We start from the raw sequence: 27,678 nt of genomic DNA, 5'->3' as shown, positions 1-27,678 counted from the left end.
AAGTGCAGAGATAGATAGATAGATAGATAGATAGATAGATAGATAGATAGATAGATAGATAGATCTGAAATGGCTGTAATAGTCTGACTCACAGACGAACACAATACAGAAGCCTGATGATGGCAGATGAGATTCTGCCGAAACGTTGCTACAACTTTAAAAGCACAACTATAATGGCGTGGGAAAATACCCGAACAAAGCTGAATACGATAGATAGATAGATAGATAGATAGATAGATAGATAGATAGAGAGAGAATACTGAGAATTTGCATTGGTTATTAATTTGGGTTGAGGGTTATTATAATTGTTTACATTGTTAATCACCTAAAACTGGAAATGGTTGACATGTAAGCATCATAAACAAGCAAACAGTGATTCAGGATGTGTAAGATTTGTTTACGGTTCAAGCTGGGTTAAATTAAATTATTACTGATAAGGTGTATGGCAAATTTGGGCTGAAAGTGTAATCAGTTATGAATTCAGTACTGAATTATGTCTGGATCTTTGTTTTTGGTGGAAAGATGGAAGCTCTCTTCACCCTTCTTTGAAGACATGTCTTATTAAAGAACTTACCCAGATGTTATTTGTTTACCCTTTGTAGTTTCAGACCACTCATGAAGAGATATGCCATCACTTAAATCAAATTAGACATGTGTATGTGTGTGTGTGTGTGTGTGTGTGTGTGTGTGTGTGTGCATGTTTTTCTTCCCACATGTGTGCATATACTGACCCGAGGCAAATATTTAAAAGAGGAGTTGGAGAAAATCCTAGTTGATGAAAGCAGCTATGCAGCACAAGAAATTACTGGAAAGCAACAGCATCTGCGGAACTATTAAAATAACAAAAGCAACATTGCAATGGCATGACGCATGTTCGGCTCTTTTGATACATGCATGTGATTCATAGCCCTTGTATAAAGAAGGACAGAGTTTGGTGCTTTCATCATCTGTCCTCTTTTGAGAAAATGTTCCTATAGATGCATCCCATGGAAACAGCAATAAAGCCCCGAGTCAACTAAGTGGTTCTACAAATGCTCGGAGAGATCAGGTAATCAATGCAAGGTGTCTTTCTCTGGAAGAGGCATTGTACGGAGGGGGTGCCAACACCAAAAGCCTCTTCCTTTTCCTCTTTTCCTTCCCCTCCCCTTCCCCCCCTCCACCTCCTTTCTTCCCCTCCCCCGCTCCACTTTTTCCTTCTCTTGACTTGACTAGGTAAGACTAGCTGAAGAGGGAATTTAGAAGACATCTGTCTCTGGGTGGGAAAATATAGAGTGGGGGATAGTCTAGCCCCAAGCTATCCTTTTAAATTAATACTTTCAGTTGAATTTTTAACAAGCCTGCATCAGATTGGGCTTGGAATGACAAGATGTTGGAGGTGCGCATGCATTCATGTATTTAAAAGCTTTCTATACTATCTCTTTTTATAAGATCCTGGAGAGTGTACAGTCTAAAAATAACACACAAAAAGACATCCGATAGCTTCAGGTACTAGTAATGAAATCCTTCATCATGAAATTAGAATAGAATAGTTCCCCAAATGTAGCTGTAGTGGAATGTAGTTTAGAGTCCCCGGAGGGAGGGAATGTTTCCAGTGGAGTTTGGAAAATTTGTAGGTAGGGAGAGAGTTAAGTTGGCCACTCCCTAGCATTTCAACAGAGTATATCTAGGGTTATGCAGCTAATTCATGGGTGTCAAACTTGCCGGGTCACATTGCTGTCACGTGATGTTTTGAGATGTTTTTTTCCATTCGTGGAGCTGGGGTGGGCGTGGCCTGAGCATGACAGATCCAGCCTGCAGGCTGCCAGTTTGACACCCCTGAGTTAGTTGCTTTAGTCTGGGAAGATTCTATCTATAGGTGAAGAATAATATCAATAAGATAGATAAGATTTCTAAAACCAATAACAATAGTATTATCATTATTCTGTTGTTTTGCGTGTATACTGAGAGCTTCTACATTGGAGAAAAATTCCTTGTGTGTCTAATCACACTTGACCAAATAATAGCAATAGACTGATATACCTCTTTACAGTGCTTTACAGCCCTCCCTAAAGTGGTATACAGCCTCTTGCCCCCAACAATCTGGGTCCTCATTTTATTGACCTTGGAAGGACAGAAGGCTGAGTCAACCTTGAGTCGGTGTGATTCGAACTGCTGACAGTTGGCAGTCAAAAGTAGCCTGCAATTCTGCATTCTAACCACTGCACCACCAACACAGTATTTAATTCAGTTCAGTTCAGTTCAACTGAACTCAATTCAATAAAAGAAAGTACTCTTAAGTAACTCCGTGTGTCATTCTTGCTTCTTGGACTTGAGTGTAGCTTAGGTATAAAACATGTGCTTAAAAAGAAAGATTTTAACCTCTTTTTGAATGTCAGAAGAGAGGGGACTCTCTCCGGGACAAAGAATTTCATGATATGGGAGTGTCCATGGAGAAGGCCTTCTTTCTGCTGTACATGCGCGCATGCACCTCTTGCCGGCCAGCTGGTTTTCAGGTCTCTGCCGTGCATGTGCAGGGGGTGGGGGGCATGCATGGGGGGCAGGGCATGTGTGGGGGTGAGGCACACATGCGGGGGATGTGCACTCATGCACAGGGGACGTGCTCGCATTGCATTTTGGGGGTGCGCACACACTTTGGGCACTAGGTGCAGAAAAGTTTAGCCATCACTGGTTTAGCATCATTGCCCTGCTAGTTGTTTTTGGCAGAGTCGGGTTTCACTGAAAGAAACTATTCTCTGAATCAGCCATCCTTCTGGATTTGTAGTTCCTGCTGGTAGAGACTGTGGCCAGAGAAGTATGTACCAATTGCTGACCAGGCAACCATGCCATCAAGACTCATTCTATGTTGGGTTACCTCCGAAAAGGAGAAAAACCCAGCAGCAATCAGATTGAAAGCAGGGAAAAGGCTCAATTGCAGAGCAATGTGTGATTTGTGGTCACCGCAAGGCTTACCGCCCTCTCTCAACAGAGGGGTACGAAACCATCTATCTCCAATCTACAACACAGTCCTTTCAACAGTTCCAAGAAGGCTCCACAGTCATTTGCACCACTCAGGTGACCCTGATGACACAGATAAACCTCCAGGTGACCTTAATGACCCTCTAAAAGACTGCAAATGTCGAGCGGTCTGCAAGGAGTATAAATCCTTCCACCCCCCACCATCCAGTCAGAGCTGAAGAAGCTTCTTGGATGAGAAGTGAAATGTCTTCAAAGAAAAATGAGAAAGTCCAGTTGCCTCTTGAAAAAAAAAAGCACTTTGGGGGCATTTTTTCTAAAGAACGTTTAGATCATTTCTATCTGACCCCTGCAATCCTCCATGTGCCGATTTCAGTTATGAGACCAAGTAAGAGAATGGTGGGATTTCAACCTTCTTAAATCAAAGGAAAGAACACAGGCAGAACCAGGCGGCTTCAGGCTGCATTTATAACTTTGCGACAGCTTTGGAGGAAAGACCACAATTCACCACTTCCCTTGTCACTGATTTATTACGTGTAAGCGAAATATCACACAGCTGTATAATTTATATGTGGCAGAACTTTAATCTGCAAGAGCTCTGCTCCCCCAACAATCTATTTTGTTCAGGGACATCATCTTTAGCGGGGAAAAAAGGAATAAAGAGTCTTTGAAGTTGAACTCAACTCAGGATGACTTCACAAGCACATACTTCTAGTTTGCTTTTCAGCAATACAGAGATGGTTTACCACAACCAGGGGTGGGATTCTACTGGTTCAAACCGGTTCAAGCGAACTGGTAGTTCCGGTGAGCATTTGGCCCCACCTACCCGCCCCTGCTCTTTCCTGTTCTTTGTTTCGTTTTTTTAGAGCACAGCTGATTCGCGCAGCAGAGCGATTTGCTGCGCCTCAGCTGTTTTACTCACTGGGGCTGCAGTAGAAGGTAAGTATTAGAGCTGAAAATGGCCTTTTTAAAACGCTGTGCATGCGTGCGGAGAGTGTATTTGGGGCGCAAAGCATGCGCTCAACCGAACCAGTTGTTACACTGATTGAATCGCGCCACTGACCGCAACCTTGTTCCTGATTTTATTTTAAGCTTCCCTGCATAATCTACAACTTTGGGATTCCCTGGTACTATACAATCTACTTCAGTTTCAACTGCAACTATACAAGAGCACAGAACAGATACAAACGCAATGTAAACCGCTCCAAACTTGATTGCAGAAAGTACAACTTCAGCAACAGAGTGGTCAATGCCTGGAATGCATTACCTGACTCTGTTGTTACATCTTCAAATCCCCACTCCTTTAACCTCGAACTATCCACTATTGACCTCACCCCATTCCTAAGGGGTCTGTAAGGGGCGTGCATAAGTGCACAATGCCTCCCGCCCCTGTCCTATTGTCCCCATTTATCCATACCTATTTCCTGTATTCTTGCTCATGTTCATTCTTATACCTATCATCTTGTAAGCGATTGACAAATCAAATCAAATCAAATAAATAAATAAATAAAAATATGCTTTGCTTCTGAATCTGGAGCAAGACAGTCAGAGGCTGCCACATCACAAGCTCTAAATTTTAAATGACAGGCATTGGGCTAAGATGGTTAATTAATCTTTTTTTTTTTATCACAACTGAGCTTGCCTTTGTCATTGGTTGGCTGCAAAAAGATCATGTCTTTATCAGTAGGGGAGAGAGAAAAGGGTTTGTTGATACAATGGACATCAAAGAAAGCATGTTTAGAAGAAAAGTCCAACAGGGTGAAAAACAAACAATAAACACAATCTGGGATATTCACCAAGAAACCGTTTAGATGATTGATTTGGATCGTTTAATATGAAGAGTTTTTTTTCCCCCTGGAACAGTACAGATAGTCCTCGACTTATGACTACAATTGAGCCCCAAATTTCCATTGCTGAGTGAGACCCATTTTACGACCTTCCACACTACAGTTGTTCAGTTAGTAACATGGTTGTTAAGTGAATCTGGCTCCCCCATTGACTTTGCTCATCAGAAGGTGACAAAAGATGATTACATGACCCCATGTTCTGACCCGGATCCCAAACATGACAAACTCTCTGTAGTTAAACAAATGTTCCCTTTATTAGGAGCGCCAGCAGTCCTGGCAAAACGTTTCTCTCTCTCTCTCTCTCTCTCTCTCTCTCTCTCTCTCTCTCTCTCTCTCTCTCTCTCTCTCTCTCACACACACACACACACACACACACACACACACACACAGCAGGCTAACAAGTCTGTCCAGCAGGGAGATGAATAGTTGTCTGCCACATCTATTCATCTCCGCTCCCTGCTTTTTATCCCCACAGGGTGGGGCTTTGTTAGCAGTGGTGGCTCTTAAGTCCCAAGGATCAGCCCATAGATTTCCACTGCCCTCCTCTCCTCTGCCTTCTGCACATTTGCGTATCAGGCACTGGACCCAGCTTTTCCTTCTCTTCCTCATCAGCCACCTCCAGAGTTGGAGGCTGTTGACTCTCCATCTGAGGGCTGACCCTGAATCCCATGCAGCCTCCTCATATGATTTGGCTGCTGGAGGGGCCAGCAACTGACAGGCCACAGCACTCAGGACAGTGCAACCATCATAAATATGAACCAGTTACCGAGCATCTGAATTTTGATCAAATCAGTGTGCAACAGTTGTATGTGTGAAAAATGATCATAACTCACTTTTTTCATTTCAAACAGTCACTAAATGAATGGTTGTAAATTGAGGACTACCTCTATTTTGCTGAAAGGCCAGACTTTGGAAAACCTGAGAAATCCATACCAGTGATAGGCATGTGATTCTTAACTACATAGTTTTTGCATTTTAAAGAAGGATTAAGTTCTAAAATGGGCACATTAACTCCCTATTAGATTTAAGAAACCCATCTTGGTTAACAGTTGCTACAAACTCTTATGGAAGAAAGCTGCATGTTTGGGTTTTGCCTTCTGTGGTAATCTCACTATAATCCCAACCATCCAAAAATAATTGTGACATCAAATAATATCAAGACCCGGAGTAGCAGGGAAAAATCCTTCTCTGTTTAAAAAGATGGGAGAAAAGAGAAGGATAGGAAACCGATAAATATTCAGGAACTCTTCGAAAGCTAGAGTCAAATAGATAAAACATATCTACAAGGGGTCTATTTGAAGATTGGCTCCAACACTGCTGTAAACAGCCCCTCTAGGGCCATTATCCCTAGATGCCCCTGTGTTTTCTTTTCCACCCTCCTCATCATCAAAAGACAAGTCCAGCAGGTCCATAACACACTAGTTAATTTTGGGCAACAACTGGCAGTTCTCAGATTCAACTTCTTCTACAGCTATAAACTCTCCTAGGTGACATGTGTCAGTCATTGTTGGAAGGAAGGGAGGGAGGGTGGGAGGGAAGGAGGGAGGGAGTCCAAAAAGTCAAGATGATAGTAGTTGTGACCCCATGTGGCTCCCTGAGACACTGTCTTTGCCTGTGGTTGAGATAACAGCATTAACTGAAGTTTAAGGCCACAGCAACCCAATAAAAGCACTTGTTTCACTCACTTCACTGCATTAGCAAACTCCCAAATAAATTTGGAAATAAACAGATAAAGGTGTCTTCAACCACAGTCAAGACGATTGGTCCATTTGTGTCAGTGTTATTAATTTGATTAGTTGCGGTTCTTCTTTCAAGCTCTTGGAAAGAGCGAGAGAGCAGACAGAAAAGATTAGATAGGTATTTTCTAGATCAGGGGTGTCAAACTCAATATCATTGAGGGGCACATCAGGGTTGTGACCTTGGTGTGTGTGTGTGTGGCCAGCTTGACGTCACTCACGTTTGGGATGCCTGTAGCGGCCCAAGCACTCTGCCAACAAAAACAGGCTCCCAAGCTCCATTTTGGATGTGATGGCCTCCTACAATCCTCTACCAGGTAAAATGGAGTTTGGGAGAGCCATGTGCAGCCCTCACAAGCTCCATTTTTGCTGGCAGAGGCACCATTGTTTCCTTCATTGTTTCCAGGGTGGCTCCCTGGGCCAGATCTAAGCATCCCGTTAGCCAAATCCAGCCCTAGGGCCTTGAGTTTGACACCCCTGTTCTAGATAGATAGATGATAGCAAGCGAGCCAGCTAGTTAGAGATAGAATAGATGAGATAGATAGATCGATCGATAATAAGATAGAGATAGACAGATAGAGAGACATATGACAGAATACCTAGATAGCTAGATAAGATAGCTTGATAACTAGATAAGCTAACTAGATAGCTAGCTAGATAGCTAGACAGACAGACAGACATCCTTCAGCCATCTTATATGAAATGGGAGGTACTGAGCTGAACACCTCATGCTTGCGAAGTGCAGCATTGTACATGGGGAAATGGCAGCCATAATACTAATTGTTTATTTTGGAGAGGCACCAAGTTTTCTCCCTCTTCCAAATCAGCTTTCTTCTGAATAACCTTGACTTGATCAGTTGAATAGTTTCAGTCTAATGAATGATGGACAGCTCACCGAGTACACAGGAGAATTTGACAAGGGACTCTGGTGTATCTGTTTTAGTCCTGCTCTCCCCCCCGCTTCCACGTCCTTGTTTTGTGTTTGGGCATGTTGAGTATCTAAATCTGGGTGCATAAATGCTTTGTTGCATTATGTTAATTCCTCAGCAGCACAATCAAATCCATGTTGTAATTAAAGCTGTCAGTTGGAAGGCAAGCCAATGGCAGCCGAAACACAGCATAACAAATGAAGTGAAATGCTTCTGCATGTAGCTATACAATGCTTCACCAGGCATGAAATTAAATAAGTAATTTGATGTTGACATCAGAAATTGAAATGATACCCACTGTTCCTTCATTCTGTCAGACCTGCATAAACAATAGCCGGAGCAAACGTAAGCGGCAATACGGCGCCTCACCATTGCGACTCCTCTTGTGTAATTCACAATATATATGCAGAAATGGAACCATGGACTTCCCAAGACCCAAAGGATATAATTTCTTTGGGGTTCTTGATGAGCTCCTGAATGCAGAAGGGCAGCTGCTTTGCACATCCCAGCGCAAAACGCTCTTCAAAACATTCTTTGTTTTGAAACAGCCCTGCAGCCAAAGGCCTGAGAATGTTCTCATGGATTGGTGGCTATTTATGAAGTTTAATCTCTGCAAGAAGATCTTTTCCCTGTTCCGCTTGTGGGCATCCCAATCTGTCACAACATCTTTGTTGTTAACCGTTTTGTTTTCGTTTGGGAAGAGACAAGAGACTGCACGCTGGCCAATGGGTTGGGCACCAAGGAAAACGGGGACTTGTTATTAAAGGGCCAGGTGCTTGTACAAGAGATCACTGCCTCCCCATTGATAGACTTAAGCGTTGCTTGAGGGCACGCCTTCCATCTCTTGGTCCAAACGATGTTATTCTTCTCCTTCTAAAACAGGGGTGTTAGACTCAAGGCTTGCGGGCAGCATCCGCCCCTGCAAGGTGCTTAGATCTGACCTGTGGGGGCCGCCCTGAAAATGAGCATGTAAGAAGGGACAGGAAAAGAGAAAAGGAAAGAAGAAAGAAAAAGATGGGAAGATGGGGAGAGAGCAAGGAAGGAAAAATAAGGAAAGAGGGGAAGGTAGAAGAAAGGAGAATGAAGAGGGAAGGAAAAAGAGAAGGGAAGGGAAGGAGGGAAGGAAGGAAGGAAAGAAGGAGGGAAGGAAGGAAGGAAGGAAGGAAGGAAGGAAGGAAGGAAGGAAGGAAGGAAGGAAGGAAGGAAGGAGATTGTAATGAGAGTGAAAGAGATCTGGCCAGAACCATCTGGAAGTTATGTGCTGACTTCAGAGCCTCCAGAGTCTGGCAGCAGCGAGACAGAGGAACAAGGGGAGACTATTCCCAGTGTGTGTGTCTGCACAGAGCTGCCAGAAGGCAAGAGCAGCTAAGACAAAAGGGGCAACTCGGGAATAAGGCTTGGAGGTGATTGCCCCTCCCATAAGATATAAAGGAAGTGCAAAGGTAGAGAAACCTTTGCAGGAAGCAAAGTCGTTCGCTCTGTTCGGATTAATCCTTGAAGCTCTGTACTTCGTTTGGCTTTTTACAGTTAAGTTGGTACTTTAGTTGTTGGCAGCAATTCAAAGGAGATAAAGATGGATGCTTATCTCAAGAGACTGTTTGGGACTCATTATGGGCTGGGAATGAACATAATTCCCAGCATTGAAATAAAACAAGTGTTGTTTGGACTAAGCATGTGTTTAATTATAGTCAGAACGCTCACCATAATTGGTCAGAACAGGAAGCTTGGTCAGAACACGTAGCCTCACCTGTCCAACTGGGGTGAAGATATAGAATTGGGTATCCCCAGGATTCTAATGATACTGAACTCCATGGTAATGGATTATTTCCCTACCAGTTTAATATAGATGTTGAAAAGTAGTGATGAAAAGCTCAAACCCTGGAGCACCCTATATTGCAGAGCTCAACTTCTTCTCCTTCCAAGACTGATTGGAACTGGCCATGTAGGAAGGAGGAGAACCACCATAACAAAGTGCGTCCCAGTCTCACTCATGCGAATGGAGTTGTGCGCTTGCCTACCGCTCTTGCAGAACCGTCTCTTCTCCCCTCGTTCTTCGGCGGGTTTGCAAAGCTGGAAAGATTGGGAAACTCTGACTTACAGTATCAAAAGCTGCTGAGAAGTCTAGGAAAGCCAGAAAGGTTGCACACTCCATCCTGAGTCCTCCAAAGGTCATTGTCATTAAAATGTCATTTAAAACAATGGGCGATTGTCATTAAAATGTCATTAAAACACACATACACATCTAAAATGTGTATTTAATATATACATTCAGACATTTTGCTTGTGTTACAAAACTAAAGTTATTGCTGATGAATGTAGATAGCATGGGATCAGTGCACATTAATGTGATATTAGGGGTATAAACCACTCATCCATCCATCCATCCATCCATCCATCCATCCATCCATCCATCCATCCATCCCTAACTACACTGGTTTTATTAAACCCTGAGCATGAATATATATCTTTGCAGGAAACAAAGAAGCTTTGTGTTTCTAATTGTGTTGATCAAGAGCAGCCTAGAACATCCCTGCAATGTTCAGGACTAATATAATGCCAGTGCTTAGATAGATGATAGATAGATAGATAGATAGATAGATAGATAGATAGATAGATAGATAGATAGATAGATGATAGATATAAAGGCACACTCAATTAACAACCCACAACCCTACATAGTTGTGATTGCAAGCTCCAGCTTCCTGGTTTTGCTTCACTGGCTTACGCTGATGAATCTCTCTGTGCTGTGCAGAGAATATTTCCTGATCCCCTTAACGCATTAGGGAAGCTAATTAGCATCCGAACTTCCAGTGAAATGGGCCACTTCTAATGTTGCCTCCCATTAATTCTGATTTACGCCAGTGCAGCAGCCCTGCTTGTTTTCCCTCAAGCTACTTCGTGGGATCCTATGGAGAAGCTCATTGCGATCAAAGCTGGGTACAAATGCAGTGTGGAAGAGCCAGCAATTCTGTCCACTATGACTATAAGATAGTGGAAGGATTATTATTACTATCATTTCTTTTTGACGTTTTTAGTTCCTTATAAAATGATGAGAGGGACAACAATGATGATGAGTAGGATGATGATATTTAGAGGTTTCTGAAGCATTCGTGCTTCCTGAATTCTCAAATGAGATAAGAAAGCTTCAAAACAAGCTGGTGTTTCCTCTAAAACAGGCCAACAGATCTAAGCCATCCTGTTCTGAATTAAAATGCTCTATGAAGCCCCCATCAGGATTTGTGTATATACAAAGCAACGTGGGGTTGAACGGGGAGCAAGTAGGGAGTAAAGGCTGGTGCAGTGGCTATTGGACCCACACACAAGCACACTCCTTCTTCCTAGCATATTCCCGGAAGTGCAGGGTCTGCTTTTCAGATCATTGAGTGCCACTTTGCATGATCCGTTGCGTCTCCAGGATGGAGGCCCACAGCTTGCATATCTTTGTGGATGGTACCTTGCCGTCTCTGTTTTGGGTGCCTGCGAGGTCCCCAACCATTGACTTCTAGTTGGTAGACAGTCTTGGCAATGATGGAAGGCAGTGGTGAAGTGAATTTCCTCCACTTAAAGGCTGTTCCTGGGAGAGGTTTTTTTTCCAGCCAAAGGTAACCTGGACATTGGGGGCAAAGTTGGAGATAATAAAGGGACTCTTATTGATTATTTGACTGTGTTGCCTTTGTGCCACGCCCCAGGTCATCACATACAGGAAAAGAGAGGCTGTGACTCAGGATTGCCTATAATGAGTTGGGGTGCCCAACAATACCTTCTAGTCTAGAAGGTACAACTTCCAGAACTGCCAGCCTAACAAGGCAAATCAGAGTAATATATCAATTATTTGACCAGTGTCTTGGTAGTGGCTCTTTCTCATGTACTTCAAAGTCATGGCTGGTACCCACTACAGTATAAGAATCTTATAAATGTTAATTTAGCTCGAAGATTGTCGAACCCAAGTTCAAATACATCAGAAAGATTCCAGGTGCGGGAAAACTTGACATTCACCATTTTAGAGGACCTTCTGGAACTAATGAGCTAAATAATTAGCTTAGACATAATAACATTAAAATGTAGCATCATGGCAAATGAAAATAAGCTAATATAGGCTGCTTCCTAAAACACAAAGGCTTAGTGTCAGCCAGATTAAGCCCAAGACATTCTTCAGAGTGAGACACCAACTGGTGTCCCCATTACCTAAAACCATATCAGGTCCCTTTTACAGTATTCAGAATAACAGAGTTGGAAGGGACCTTGTAGATCATCTAGTCCAACCCCCTCCTTGTTGTGGTTAGCCGGAAGCAGGTGCGGATGGCTGTAGAGAGCGAGGACTCAGATGAGGGGCCAGGACCATTAGGGAGTGGACTGCTGCCTTCAGAGATTGTGGGGGCTGGCAGCAGTGATGAGGAGGTTCCCGAGGAGCCTGTGCCAAGTGCGTGTGCACGCAGGGTTGCTCGCAGGAAAGAGCAGTTGCAGCAGCATGGGTGACTCGGGACTAAAGCTGCAAGGTAATGGCCCCTCCTTCAAGAAGATAAAAGCCAGCTGTGAATCAGACGCTTCTTTGTAGGAAGCAAAAATGTTTTGGAACTCAGCCTCATGGACATTACAGTATCTTAAGTTGGTATTTGAAGACTCTTGTGTTGTAAAACATTTCTTATCAGTTATTCTTGGCAGTCTTGCACAGTTTTGGCGAGGCTTGTGCTTATCAAAGTTAATTAGTTTGCAGCAGCCTTTTAACCGGGGATTCGTAAGAATCATTAAAAGTTTCTGGTTCATGTTTGCTTTATTGGAAAAGGGTTTGGGTCAGAACATTGCTCAAGCAGGAAATCCTATGTCATTTTTTACAAGTTTTATATCCAGAATGAAGGTCCCGATGCAGTCGTCTCATTCTTCCTTATGCTGGGCCAACAATGGTTAAAATTGTAAGCTTTAATGTCATGGGGCCCAGGAAATATACCAAACAGAAGTCCACAGCAGGGAAGAGAAAAAATTCTTTCTTTCTCTACTTGAAATCCTTCTATTCTGCTTTCCTGCCAAAATAAAAAATAAAAAAATAAACCTATCCCAAGATTAAAATAATGAAAACCCCAATTAAAAAGCATTGTGTTCATTTTAAACTAAGATCTAAACAATTGGGTATGTATTGAAAGTCTTTAAAAATGAAATAAACACCTTTTAAAAGATAATTTCAGAAGGAGGATAACCTATTAAGACATCAGCTAAATAGGGCTAGCAAAAACCCACAAAAACAGCACGTCACTTTCCATATGAAAACAAAGCACTGGAACTAACCTGATCTTCAGGCACCAAGAAAATAAGGACCCACAACTGAAAATCCCATTTTATAAGTTATAAGTTGATGCCAGTCGAGTTTTATATAAAAAGACAACTTAGGGAAACATTTCTCTAATTGGGCAGATTCCTAAGGGAACAGGCTGGCTTTTCCTTACTGGTTTTCTGCATCCAAGTGCTTTCAGTGTCAGGTATCAAGATCAAATGTACGAAAGAAGAAAAATATCTGGTTCCTAACATCATATCCCTTTTAGGAAATAAACTAAGCTAACACACCAGGGGAATAAATTGACAAACCGTCTTGTGTTGTTACAAAGGGAAAGAAAGGGGGGATGGGGAAAGAAGCAGGAATAAAAATGACATCCATCCATCAAAATCCATGGGGGAAATTTTGCTTTTGAAGTCGCACCAATCTAGGGGTCTCCCTTCTTACAAATTTTGCCTTCTTCCCACCTCATCGATACCCCAACCCACCACAGAGCTTTGTCACTGGAGACTAGGGCAACAAATGGCAACATGTCATGGGGGTTGGTTGATGTATGTCTATTTAGTCTCAGCATAGGCCGAAATGCCATCATTAATTCATTACCCAGCTGCCTGTCAAATAAATTGGCAATTACACCCACCGACGGAGCCTGGAATTTCAGTAAATAGCATGTTTCTGTTGATGGAGCCATTGAGAAATGTTAAAAAAAAAAGAAGAAAAGGAGAGAAGAGAAGAGAAGAAAAAAAAAGAGGAGAGGGTGGCGGTGGAGGAAATGAAACAACGAGAACATGTTTGTTTCACTAGCAAAATGACAAAGGACGATGCTTATCAAGGCAATGTTGGGAGGTGGGGAGAAAAGCTCTTGTAAAAGAGCCAGACAGAAGGGAGGTGGACTGGAACAGGTTTCAGAAGAAGGGAGAAACATGCAAACACACAGAGGGGTAACACTCATTTTTCTATCTTTTTTTCCCCTTCTTCTTTCCCTTGCAGAGCTCCGCCCCTTCCAGCTTGGGAACAGGCTACTTTGTAAGTGGATCTCAACTTTTTAAGATACGTATCATGGAACAGTTGTCAAAAATGGTAATAATACCCAAGGAGGGAGATTTTGCAGTGGATATTATTTCAACTGATGGGCTTGGCCAGTTACTTCCTATGGCTTTCACCGGTTGGCCTGCAACCCAACATTATAACCATGGTTTTGAACACAATCTCTTGCCATTCCACCAACTTGCTTTCTTTAATCACCCCATCTTCCTTAGCTCCCATTCCTCCAACCCACCCAGTAACTGTGCCCCAGGGGTGGGTCCCTCTCCCCTTTTATTGTCCTTTATATTGTTATATATATATATATATTGTTATTATGTTTATCCAGGTTAATCCTTCCTTCTCCTAGGACTGTTTTTCAAGGGTCCATCTAGGGCAGGGGTGTCAAATTGGATTTCTTCGAGGGCCAGATCAGCATTGTAATTCTCCTCTGTGGGCTGGTGGGGAAGGCAGGGAGTGGGGGGAGACGGGACGGAATCCGTTTTGGCTGGCAGAGGCACCGCGGGCTGGTCCTTTGGTATTTCCAGGCCGGTCCTGCAGACCCGATTTAAGCACCCCGTGAGCCGGATCCATCCCCTGAGCCTTGAGTTTGACACCCCTGATCTAGGATCTACTTTGTAAGAAACCGGTCTATTGTGATCAGAAGGCTGGTTTCACACAACGTATTAGCCCTGGTTAAAATGAGATTGGGCAGTCAGAGGTTCAGTATTTTTGGAGGGAGGTGGGGGGAGCTTTTATATGAGATTGTTTGAATTAAGTCACCACATTAAGTCATAATATGGGGTATCTGGGAGAGGGGGCATAGCATTTCATATCAAGGGAGAACTTGTTAACCTAGCTTTGAAATTTAACATGCTGTGTGAACCTAGCCAATTTTCTGGTGATATATATGTATGCATGCCTTGGGAAAGGGATTTAAATACCCATTGAATGGATCTGAGGGACTGATATGTACAGATGTATTCTATAGTAGATAGATGCCTTATTACAGTAGATACATCGTTATCTCTTGGGACTTTTCTCTCTTCCTCATAGAAATGCCTATCATTTTCCTGGCGGAAGCCACCAATGATATTTTAGTAGCTTATTCATCTCCATATTTCCAAGAATTCCACCAGCTCTTTTGATTAAAGCCCTGAGCCTTGATATCATCTATGGATGTAGGGTAGGATGTGAGCAGAGCATGTTCTTCTAGCAATTACATGCCGATTGTCAAATGAGTCCCAGGTTCCTGTGTGAAAAATACAAGAAAAAAACGAGGCACAACTTATCAAGCAGTGCATACAGTTAATCATGCATCCTTATTAAATGCAGTGCAAATAAGTTGCACGGGGTATCTGAGCTGCTGGACTCCCATCTGATATTGGGCTAGGACCTTCCCAAATGGTCTTGAGAAGAACAGTCCCAGTTAAGATATACTGTAACCTTATCTCCTAAACAAAAGAGCTAACAAAAGGAACTCCTGTGTATAAAACTCAATTTGTGTTTACTCCCATTACGAATTTTTAAATAAGTATTGTTCAACTCATTGGAGGCTGTATTTTTTATACAATAGTGACATCGGTTTCTTCATTCTGCATGATATGTGTTGATTTTAAATCAGGTTTGAATGGAATGTCCTAATACAATATAAAAAGAGTGAGATCATGGGGATATATGAAGCTCCCTTTGACAGGTTGTCTTACTCATTCATGCACGTGTGCAATTATGTGGCCACCCAACTCAAGCTATGTGACTAGGGAAAGGAGGGAGGGAGGGAAGGAAAGGAAGAAGGAAGGGAAGGGAAAGAAAGGAAAGGAAAGGAAAAGGAGGGGGAGGGAGGGAAGGGAAGGAAAGGATGGGGAGGGAGGGAGGAAGGGAGGAAGGAGGAAAAAGAAGGAAGGGAGCAAAGGAGGAAACCATAACTAATTGAAACATATTAAACAACAAAATGGTGGACAGAATTGAAAACTGCCACAATCCTAAGATAATACTTCATAGTTCAATTCACATGAATTGATTGAAACTGGTATCTCAAGAGTAAAACAAGGGGCTTTTCCAGCCTTAAATGGTGATCTCAGGAACTAAACTTGGTAGATCTGGCATGAAAGATGCAGTGAGATAAAGTTGTTGGACTAGGATGGAGGAAATCTAGTTCAAGGCCATTTCCAGACATGGAGATTCACAGTGTCAATCATCTACCTCAGTCCAACCTGCTACTTGCAATTGCAGTTGTGGGGTGAAACAAAGGTGCCTTGAGATTATAGAGAAAAGGTGGGGACATAAACTGATGATGATGAAAGTGCTGTTGGTTCTTCATAGTGTTTCTCACCGACTGTGTGCTTAGAGCTATTTGGGATCCTCCTTTGGGTAGAAATGAAACTATGTGAGAAGACAGTCTCTTTATTGGAAAACTCATTCCTTCTCAGAGGTAAGAGCTGAGAAACAGGAGCAGAAGCATCCAGAGGTTGATGGCATCCAAGAATCAATGAGTGTGTCCTCAACCAGAGATTATTCATTTGTCTGATGATGGCGGCTTATGGTTGCTTGATTATGGTTGCTTAGATGATGGCTTATTATTATAATTCTCCCTGGTGGGAGTAAACAAATGGGCAGCTTGTATGGGAAACCAAGCCATCCTTTACTGACTGCAGAATAATTCATGTTGTAACTGAAGTATCTCAATTCACAGCATTGTAATTTCCACGCTGTTAGCCCTGGTAGATCCTGACTACAGTTAGTCCTTGACTTATGACTACAGGTGAGTCCAATATATCTATTGCTAAGCAAGGCAGTTGCTAGGTGAATTTTGCCCCATTTTACAACCTTCCTTGCCACAGTTGTTAAGTGAGTCACTGAAGTTGTTTAGTTAGTAACATGGTTGTTAAGTGAATCTGGCTTCCCCATTGAGTTTGCTTTTCAAAAGGTCACAAAAGGGGATCACATGGGATTCTACAACTGTCATATGTATGAGTCAGTTGCCAAGGGTCCAAATTTTGATCATGTGACTATGGGAATACTGCAGTGTGAAAAACTGCCATAAGTCACTTTTTTCAGTGCCGTTGCAACTACGAATGGTCACTAAATGAACTGCTGTAAGTCAAGGACTACCTGTACCATGAACTGTCTTCTGACCAAGTAGTATAGGAGCCAAGACACTGACACAGAAGAAGAAAAAACAGCAGATTTCATTCCACCCTGATCCCTTTTTCATCTTTCTATCTTTGTTTTTCATCTATTTATCATCATCAACTAAACATTTACATCCTTCACCTTCACTCTCAGTGCTGAAGGGACTTACCCAAAGAGTGAAACCTATTCCGCAAAAGTGATGGTTAATGTAATTCCAGCTAGGTTTTTCCCTGAATATCAACAATTGAAGTTAAATTGACTTTCTATATATCATCTGGCACCTTGACAGCCGTGCCTCTTCCATCCACAGATATCCTTCTGTCTTCAGTTGCTGAGGAAAATAAACATTTTTAGCATCCCAAGCCTGGTATAACTCCCCCAAAAGCAAGATGGGGTGTCAGGGACGACATCTGTCAGGAAATCTACAGACAGCTCAAGCTGTCAAGAACAGGCATGCTATGTGCTAACAATGCCTGGCTGTCTTTTCTTCACTCCCCAAGCTGGCATTTGCAAAGTACAAGCCACTTGGTGTGAGCTTATAGGAGTGCGTGGGTGGGCACGCACACACATACACACACACAGAGAGAGAAAGGGGGAGAGAGAGAGAGAGAGAGAGAGAGAGAGAGAGATTGTTATTTATATACACCTCCTGTGTCTTGGCTCTGTAGATCCCAATGAATTGCAAATACCAGCATTAATGTCATGAATTAATTATTTTTTGTCTTTCAATGGCCCCCGTAATTCCTTGCATTCGGGGTGAAGTCGGGGCAACTGAATGGAGATGCGTGTTGACTGGCCGGATACCCTTCCTGTCTCCAATGCAGAGTTCACAGCAGATAATTACTCATTGTGCCCAGAGAGAGAAATATCTGCCGCTACCTAGAATCGAACTCGCAGCCTCCTGATTGTGAGGCGAGGACTCCAGCTCTAGACCACAGCACCACTCTATGTCATTTATTAAATTGACCCAGTTTAATATTCTTAATGTTCAAATGTGTGGGCAGTTTTTTTTTTTTTTTTTTGGTGGCTTAGTGTATGTAGTGAAGCCAGCCCGTTCAATTAATTTGTGGCTGAATCTGTTGTAAAAGCCAGAAAGATGAACCAGGTTAAGTTGCCTCATACACTGTGATAATCAGACTAAGAGTCAAGGATATTGTCATAAAACACCTATTCGAAAACTTCTTTATTACCCAAGACTTGTCTAACTGACCTCTTCTTCGCAGGTTTAGGTAGTAGATCGCATATTCTTTTGTTGCATATTTCGTTTGTACCTGTTGCTGGCTTAGTTTTGTGGATGCTTGTAACTTTGTCTGCCATTTATTTATTTATATTATTTTTACTTATATGCCAACTGTGGAAGGTTCATAGCACAAAAAGAGAATAAATATGCAGTCTGGATACAACGGATAGCAATAAACAGATGGCCTATCTAGGGAACACAACATATTTCATATTCAGAACATGGGGTTTTTTCCATCCTAGCTCAAAGCCCAGGAGAAGAGTCCTTTAAGCCCCCCACACCCCAAACACCATCGGGGTATGGACAACCTGGATCTCAGGGGAGCCGCATTCCAGAGCACAGGCACCATAAGAGAGAAGGCATATTTCTGGAGTCCCAATAGGTAACATTGCTTCAATGAAGTAATCTGAAATATGCCAACTCTATTGGAATGATCCAGCAAGACTGATAACTTGGGAGTTATGTGATATCTGAGCCACGGTAGCTCAGTGGTTAGAGTGCAGTACTGCAGGCTACTTCTGCTGCCTGCTGGCTGCCTGCAATTTGGCAGTTCAAATCTCACCAGGCTCAAGGTTGACATAGTCTTCCATCCTTCTGAGGTGGGTAAAATGAGACCCAATTGTTGGGGGAAATATACTGACTTTGTAAACTGTTTAGAGTGGGCTGTAAAGGTTTATGAGGCGGTATATAAGTCTAAGTACTATTGTCATTGCTATCTCAAGTAGCCAGTAGATTGTAGGTGCTGTGACTAGACTATGGCCCCTTGGGATATTGTTTTAAGGTTAATTCCCTACCTAAAGAGAGAAACAGAATTGACTAGAGGTTGAAAAAAATAAGTGGGAACAGGAGTGACTTCCAACTTCCTGCCTATTTTCCCACTGACTTTCCTTGTGGGGAGCTGGCATGGAGCATTGGAAATGATGATCATATGACTGTGGCAGTGTGGAAGCACTGAAGTGCCACAATTTTGTCATATTTCAATCCCACAGGAGTGATGAGTCACAGATTATGGATGCATTCATTAAGTTAACCCATTTGAGGCATATTGACTTAAACGCTGTTGCCCTAAGATACACCATTTCGCTCAATTGAAGGTTACAAACAGACAAACAGAAGACTTTTAGTGGTATATAGAAAACCAGTTTATTAAATAGCACAGAAGAAAACTGGTAGGTACTAGCTGAATGGGAGATGCTGGCAGTTGAAGTTCACACATTCTCAAGTTGGCCAAGGTTAAGAAACATGGATCAAAAGATATACAGTTACACTGTTGTTCGTTGTGAAGTCATGTCTGACCTGTCGCGACCCCATGGACCAGGCCTCCAGGCCTTCCTGTCCTCTACCATCTTCTGAAGCAGTGGTCAAAGTACCTGCTAGAATACTTGTCCTCAACTGACAAAACAGGAAAATAATAGGGGGTGGGTAATTAATTAAACATTTGAGTTAGTCAATGCTTAGAAGTGATGGACCATTTTACCTATCATTAGAAGTCATAATTAGAATGCTAAATTGTAGGTCCAAACATTGCATTCTTAATCAGATTTTCTTCACATTTGTGGTTTCCAAAAGATTTTTGTCGTTGGGCTTCACTGATCGTGCCCGACACATTGCCAGCCACCTAATAGGGAGTAGGAAATAAGTCTTCGAATCTGCGCCTCCTACTCTACTAGCTTTTCCCCTCTCTGAAACAACACGGGACTGTTGGCTGTTCCAGTTACAGAGCGTAACGTTGTGGATCCATTGCAAGTTCCTGCCAAACTATCTTTAATTGCAGGGTGTAAGGATTGTATTACGTTCCAGCGACGGGGTGTGTGGAACTCATCTTATTGTGGTTTCCTTTTCTTTGGCTTATGAGTTACCACTTTGGGGTTAGGTGTGTTCTGGGTGTCGGATATAGATGCGATTAGGATTGTGGGGCAGCGGTGCGTGGGGTTTATAAGTTAGGCGGCTGCTAGTTTGGGAATGGGAAGGGGATGGGGCATAAAAGGTGCTGGGGGGCATTCACTCTCAGTGCTGGCTTTGCTCAGGATTGCTGTTGATTTACCCACTGGAAGGAAACAATCTACAATAAACTACTTTTCACCAAACCTGTGAGTAAATGTGTTTGTTGACCGAGTTTCCGGATTTCCGAAATAGGGCTTACATTTGTATTTTGTTTCCATCACATCTGGCCACCAAAGTATATTATAAAAATAAGATCTTGCAAATGAGATGTCTTCACTTCCTGCCAAAAGGAAACGATTACAGCAACTGATATTTGAACTCGAACAGAAAATGATGGTGCTTGGATCATCCTGTGGTCCATGCAACTATGGAAAATCAAAATGATAATCATAATTTGAAGGGAATTTTAGGCCAATCTTCCTTGCTCATGAGGTTCAGGAATCCAAAGGAAAGTATTCCCAACATATGGAAATCTAGCTTTTTCCTTGAATTTCATTTGAATAGGGGCCTTTTCTGTGTAATTGGTTCCACTGGCACTTACTGTTGGCTTGAATTACAAAAACTATTCAAGTTTGTTAGATCAAAGGCCAAACTGATTGCACATGTAGGAAATAAGCTCTGCAATGAAGACCTGGAGATATCAAGAAGGGATTGAAATCCTTTATGCTAGACTGGGTTCTAAAGAATGAATGAATCCTGGAAACCTAGCCAAGAATTTATTATTTTGGGGCAGTAGGCTGAATCTATGTGCTTTCTGAGTTCTGGGATGGCTAGATCCCATTTACTATTCTTTGGAGATATTTTCACCTCTTTAATAATATTTTTCAACAATGTGACTTTCCAAATTGCTAATAGACCTACTTTCCTCCCTCCTCACATCCATAGAGAACAGAGGGAATGGCCTTGAGGGGCAGGAGTAAATGACAATAATCAGGTACAAGAGGGCGAAGTCTGGGGAAGAAATGGAACCTGAGGAAACATCTCAAGAACATCCTTAGTTCTCCTGAAGATAAAGGGAAGGACAGGAGAAGGGCATTCAGATTTGCAATGTTTTGTTACAACTTTTTTCGTGATAAAAGTAGTATAGGCCAACCCAAAGGTACTTTTTTCAGGAGGCAACTGGACTTTCTTGTTTTTTGCTTTTGAAGACACTTAGCTTTTCATCCAAGAAGCTTCTTCAGCTCTGACAAGATACTGGGGAATTGAAGGATTTATATCCCTTGCAGACAGGGATGCGGTGGCTCAGGGGCTAAGATGCTGAGCTTGTCGATCAGAAAGGTCAGCAGTTTGGCAGTTCGAAACCCTAGTGCCACGTAACGGAGTGAGCTCCTGTTACTTGTCCCTGCTTCTGCCAACCTTTAAGTTCGAAAGCATGTAAAAAATGCAAGTAGAAAAATAGGGACCACTTTGATGGGAAGGTAACAGCATAACGGAGATGAGCACCACCCCCTAGAGCTGGAAATGACTAGCACATAACTTTTACCTTTTAAAGTGTCATTGAAGCACTTAGAGGTTTATCTGTGTCCTCATGGTCACCTGAGTGGTGCTTAGAGGTTCCTGTAGTCTGTAAATTTTCCCCTCTCTGGAACTCCATTCCTACTCTGACACCATTCAACCATCCTGTCAGAGCTGAAGAAGCTTCTTGGATGGAAGTAAAACGTCTTCAAAAGAAAAAACAAGAAAGCCCAGTTGCCTCCTGAAAAAGCACCTTTGGGCCAACCATGTCCCGAATGACTGAGAATCTCTACAGACTTTTAGTACTGGCCAACATGCCATTGATTTCCCAGACTGGTCGGCTTTGAAGAATTGACACCTCCTGTTTTGATAAAATAAAAGAGTTTGCATTTCTCTCTCTCTGATATTATGGCTTCAGAAGTAATCCTATGGTACAGGTAGTCCTTGATTTATATCCATTCATTTAGTGACCATTCAAGGTTACCACAGCACTGAAAAAAGTGACACGGCCATTTTTTCACACTTACCACTGTTGCAGGATCCCTAGGGTCATGTGACCAAAATTCAGATGCTCGGCCACTGATTTATACTGTATTTATGAAGGTTGAAGTGTCCTGGGGGGTCACGTGATCCCCCTTTGCGACCTTCTTGCAAGCAAAGTCAATGGGGAATCCAGATTCACTTAGCAGCCATGACTCTAACTTAATAACTGCAGTGACTTAAGAACTATGCCAAAAAAGGTTGAAAAACGGGGCAAAACTCACTTAACAATAAGGTGACCAACTTTTTTTACAATGAAAAGGAGGACACAAATAAATTGAAGAAAAAAAAAGCAAAGCCACTTGCGCGTGGCGCACTCTCTCAAAACAATTCTCCTGTGTGAAGCACATGCATCTCATAATCGCATCTCGCCACACTGTACTGAGCCTTGACAAATTGTCATGTCAAATACAAATGCGTCACATCACACACGACAGATCGGATCGGCATCGATCAAATACGGAGATTTACAGATTAGTCTTCAAATATCAAATAGGAGGACATGGAGGAGGACACCTTTCGAGAGAGGACAGAACTTACAAAAGGAAGACTGTCCTCCCTAAAGGAGGATGGTTGGTCACCTTATTAACAACGCTTAGCAACATAAATTTTGAGCTGAATTCTTGTCTTAAATCGAGGACTCTCTGTACTCTGGCTTGCTCTGAATAATCTTCTGAATGGATTCATCCTAGATTTCATAGCTGGAAAATTAACTGTCACCTAATTTGGAAATCTCTCTCCAAATAAAGGCTTTATTTTTATGGAAGGCCCAAAATTAGCAGACCGAATCTGAGTGAAGCAAAAGAAAAGGAACAACTGCAGTGATTTATTTATTTTTATTCATTCATTTATTTATTTATTTATTTTGATTTGTCAAAAGATAATAGGTATAAGTATATACATAGTTATGAATACATGAAATGGGTACATATAAGAAAAATAAAAGAAACAATAGGACAGGGACGGTAGGCATGTTGGTGCGCTTATGCACGCCCCCTTACAGACCTCTTAGGAAAGGGGTGAGGTCAATAGTAGACAGTCTAAGGTTAAAGTTTTTGGGGTTTGGGGAAGAAACCACAGAGTCAGGTAGAGTATTCCAGACATTGACTACTGTTGCTGACGTCATATTTCTTGCAATCAAGTTTGGTGTGGTTAACCTTGAGTTTGTATCTATTGTGCGCTCTTGTGTTGTTGTGGCTGAAGCTAAAGTATTCATTGACAGGTAAGTCATTGCAATGTATGATTTTATATACCATACTTAGATCAGACTGAAGATGGCATAATTCAAGATTTTCTAGGTCTAGAATTTCAAGTCTGGTGGCATAAGGTATTCTGCAACGAGTAGAGGAGTGGAGAACTCTTCTTGTGAAATATTTCTGGACTTTCTCAACTGTGCTAATATCAGATATGTAATGTGGGTTCCAGACTGATGAGCTGTATTCGAGTATTGGTCTAGCAAATGTTTTGTATGCTCTAGTTAGTAGTGTAATATTACCAGAGAAAAAGCTACATAAGATTAGGTTAACAACTCTTAATGCCTTTTTGGCTATGTAGTTACAGTGAGCTCTAGCACTTGGATGATTAGAGATGAGTATTCCAAGGTCCTTTACAGAGCTTGGATCATCAACAAGGTCTTGACTATTCAGCTTGTATTTTATTTTCTGATTTTTTTTTGCCAATATGTAAGACAGAGCACTTATTTGTTGAGATTTGAAGTTGTCATTTGTTTGATACATAGTCAAGATCTTTTTGAAGGGTAGCAGTATTGTCTGTGGTATTGAACAGCTTTACATCATCAGTGAAGAGAACGCAGTTGCTCTTAATATGATCGCAGAGGTCATTTATGTAGAGTATGAAATTGTGGGAAGAAAGGTATTAAAATGGAGCCAAACACAGGGAATAACTCTCTTGCTTCACAACAGAATTTTTGAGCTCCATTGCGATTGTAAATCGAGGATTTCCTGTATCAACCTAAAAGAGAAACCAAAATGAGGGCAATACATTCTTTTTTCCCCAACAGCGATGTACATCCATCTCCTCTTTTTAAAAAACCCCTAAATTTACAGCTTGCAATCACCCTAGTGGAATGTGAGGGAATCTCACTTGGTCTCAGTCCTAGATTTCGTATTTTTTTTGGGGGGTGGGGAGTGCATATGGTGCATTACGTTTTCCCATTATGCATTTAGACAGATGAGCTTTGTGCGGGTGGGTGAGATTAATTAATCTTTGAGGAGAAAAGGATGGTGAATTGTTTTGACATTTGTTCTTCAGCTACCAAACAATATGTCTCCCCAGTTCCCAGCTGAGGAAAGCTTTAATTTGCACCCAATCTGGAGAATCTGGAAAGCATACGTTGCTGGAACCTCCTGCAGGAAGTCGTTTCTGGGCACGCTCATGAAAGGCAGGCCTAAAAGGCAGCGCATCAGACAGCTGTTTCGGCTCTCTTATGGGATGCCACAGGGACGCCACAATGGATGGGGATGGATGACATTCAAAATGCCCTTCCCTGGAGAGCCCACGCAAGAGACAGCTGTGTAAAGGAAGCAACCTGAAGAAAGGATCAACGGTGGGGAAGCTGGGTTGAATTTTTAAGCCGCAAACGGTGCATGGAGCATTCTGCCTGTTAACATAGCAGTTCCAGAAGACTTCCTTTGTGTGACACACAGATGTACCACGTACCCAAACCAGGGGTGGGATTCAAATTTTTTAACAACCGGTTCTGTGGGCATGGCTTAGGTGGTGGGCGTGGCTTGGTGGCCATGTGACTGGGTGGACATGTCTTGGCTGGATGTGGCCAACTCAATATCACTCACATCGAGGCACGCATCTTCTCGCCTGGCTTCTCGTGACTATGGGGATGCTGCAACAGTCGTAAGTGTCAAAAGTGGTCATAAGCCACTTTTTTCAGTGCCATTGTAACTTTGAATGGTCACTCCACACAAGCAAAGTACCAGCAAAGGATGGAAAAAAACTCCAGAGAAGTTCCTGAGACAGGAAGTCTAGTCTTGCCAAGAATGTAATAAGGGTTAACAGAGAGGCAGTTTCTGTAAGCAACACCAGAATGTTTCCTTCCTGCCTTTTTTACAGGATTAGGCCAGTAATTTCTTCTAACAACCAGTTCTCCGAACTGCTTAGAATGTTAACAACCAGTTCTAGCGAATAGGTGCGAACTGGTAGAATCCCACCCCTGACCCAAACCCATTAAACAAACAAACCTTCCCCACTGGATCTTTCAATTCTGAGTTATTTTTTGAGATACAACCTGGAAATAAGGAGAAATTTTCCGACACTGAGAGCAATCAAGCCATGGAACAGAAGTTGCCTTCAGGAGTTGTGGGAGCTTCATCACTGGAAGCTTTCAAGAACAGACTGGACTGCCATTTGTCAGAAATGGTGCAGGGCCGTGATGGCGAACCTATGGCACGTGTGCCAGAGGTGGCATGCAGAGCCCTCTCTGGGCACGTGAGCCGTCGCCTCAGCTCCACTGTGAATTCGCGCACATGCCTCCCACTGGCCAGGTAATCTTTGGGTCTCTGTCAAAACATGCATGGAGGGCAGGGCACATGCAGGGGGTGCATGTGTGGGGATGCACACACATGTGCAGAGGTGGGTGCCAGCGGTGAGATTCAAAAAAATTTACTACCATTCTGTGGGCGTGGCTTGATGGGTGTGGCTTGGTGGGTATGACAGGGGAAGGATACTGCAAAATCTCCACTCCCACCCCACTCCTAAGGGAAGGTTACTGCAAAATCCCTATTCCCTCTTCACCCCACTAACCTGCTTTCCAGCTCCATTCTCCTTTGCAAGGCAACAAAAGAAGACCCAGCCAATCAGCTGGGACTCGGGAGGCAGAGAATAGATGGGGCCAGTCAAAGGTGGTATTTGCTGGTTCTTTGAACTACTCAAAATTTCCGCTCCCAATTCTCCATAACTGGTCCGAACCTGCTGAATACCACCTCTGCCACACACCTTCCTCTTCCTAGAACTAAGAAGATATTTCCTGACAGTTAGAATTTCCACAATCAATCAATGGAACGACTTGCCTCCAGAAATTGTGGGTTGGAGGTTTTTAAGAGATTGGACAACAATTTGTCTGAAATAGTATAGGGCAATGGTGGCTAACCCTTTTGGGCTCCTGTGCCAAAATCTGTGCAGGTGCTTGCATGCTCACACTCACATGCCAGCACCCAGAAGGCAATGCGCACTCACCCACCCACCCATCCCCACTGCCCCCTTACCTGCACTGCACCTCACAGCTGATTTTTGGCCAGTTTGACGCCTTTTTTGGCCTCCCAACGGCTTGAGGAAGGCTTCTGCAGGCTTTGCAGACTTTGCAGGCCAAAAACTAGCCCCGTTTTGTCACTTCTGGTATTTTCAGAAAAACAGGAAGTGACAAAACGGGGGCTAGTTTTTGGCCTGCAAAGCCTGCAGAAGCCTTCCTCAAGCCTTTGGGAGGCCGAAAAAGGCTTCAAATCAGCCAAAAATCAGCTGTGAGGCACGCACATGCCCAGTGAGGTAAGTTTGCATGCCATAGGTTCATCATCACAGGTATAGGGTTTCCTACTTGAGCGTAGGGTTGGACTAGAAGACCTCCAAAGCAGAGGTGATATTCAGCAGGTTCTGACCAGTTCTGGAGAACTGGTAGAGAATATTTTGAATAGTTCAAAGAACGGGCAAATGCCACCTCTGACTGGCCCCGCCCCCATCTATTCTCTGCCTCCCGAGTCCCAGCTGATCAGCTGGGTCTTCTTTGGTTGCCCTGCACAGGAGAATGGAACTGGAAAGCAGGTTAGTGGGGTGGGGAGGGAATGGGATTTTGCAGTAACCTTCCCTTGCCACGCCCACCAAGCCACACCCACAGAACCGGTAATAAAATTTTTTTAATCCCATCGTCTCTTCCATCTCTGGTATTCTGTTATGGCTAATGCAGGATTTGAACTCAGGGTCTCTACCTTTCTAGCTTGTGCCTTAGCCATTAGAAAAAACTGGCTCTCCAAAGAGGCATCTGCTTTTCCATCTTATTCTCTTGAGAGCTTGAAAATTTCTTTTGAATTCCTCTCCATAGTGTTCTGAAACTTGCTCGCTATTAGAGGTAGTAAAGAATGCTACTTCTGATACTGATTTGCTTTTCTATGTTGACCTTTCCATCACTCTGGGGTTCTTTTTGCTTGCTTGCTTGCTTGAAATGTTAGTACCAGCTTTTCAGAAAAGTCAGTGAGAAAGCTGGTTGGAGGTCAAAAATGTTGGCCAAATGAAATTCTAGCTTAACAACCTGTGGTAATTTGTTTAACAATGACAAGTGCTAGTGTTGCCTCTGTGGGGTCATTTAATTTGTATATTTTCAATCTTTTTAAGTTTCACATGCATCCATTTATAAAGTCTTTGGTTTTCTTTTTTTTTTACATCACAGCCCACCCAAATTAGCACTGAATTCATATACATTTTCCCTAAAATAAGCTTTGTAAAGAAATGTGTGTATTTTTATAAAATACAGAAAGTTTTTTTAAGTTTTACATGGATTCATTTATAAAGTCATTCTGGTTTGCCTTTTTTTAAAAACATCAGCCTAACCAAATTAGCACTGAATTCATGTGCATTTTCCCCTAAAATAAGC

The 27,678-nt window shown here is 42.6% G+C and overlaps 1 protein-coding gene across 8 annotated transcripts in view; it reads left to right on the top strand.

Moving 5' to 3' along the window:
* The window catches only part of AUTS2 (activator of transcription and developmental regulator AUTS2), a 983,444-nt gene that overhangs the window by 403,506 nt on the left and 552,260 nt on the right, over positions 1 to 27,678 (top strand). For all 8 annotated transcript variants that reach the window (XM_087926163.1, XM_087926175.1, XM_087926166.1 and 5 more), the window contains one exon: positions 13,721 to 13,756. In XM_087926163.1, the coding sequence (XP_087782289.1) occupies positions 13,721 to 13,756 (36 nt within the window). The remainder of the gene's footprint in view (positions 1 to 13,720; positions 13,757 to 27,678) is intronic.

The sequence above is a fragment of the Pseudonaja textilis genome, chromosome 1, assembly GCF_049901715.1.
Source record: "Pseudonaja textilis isolate UNSWEBS1 chromosome 1, rPseTex1.2, whole genome shotgun sequence".
In the NCBI taxonomy this organism is placed as follows: Eukaryota; Metazoa; Chordata; class Lepidosauria; order Squamata; family Elapidae; genus Pseudonaja; species Pseudonaja textilis.
Note: the sequence above shows the minus strand (reverse complement) of the source record. Positions and strands in the feature narration are given on the sequence as shown.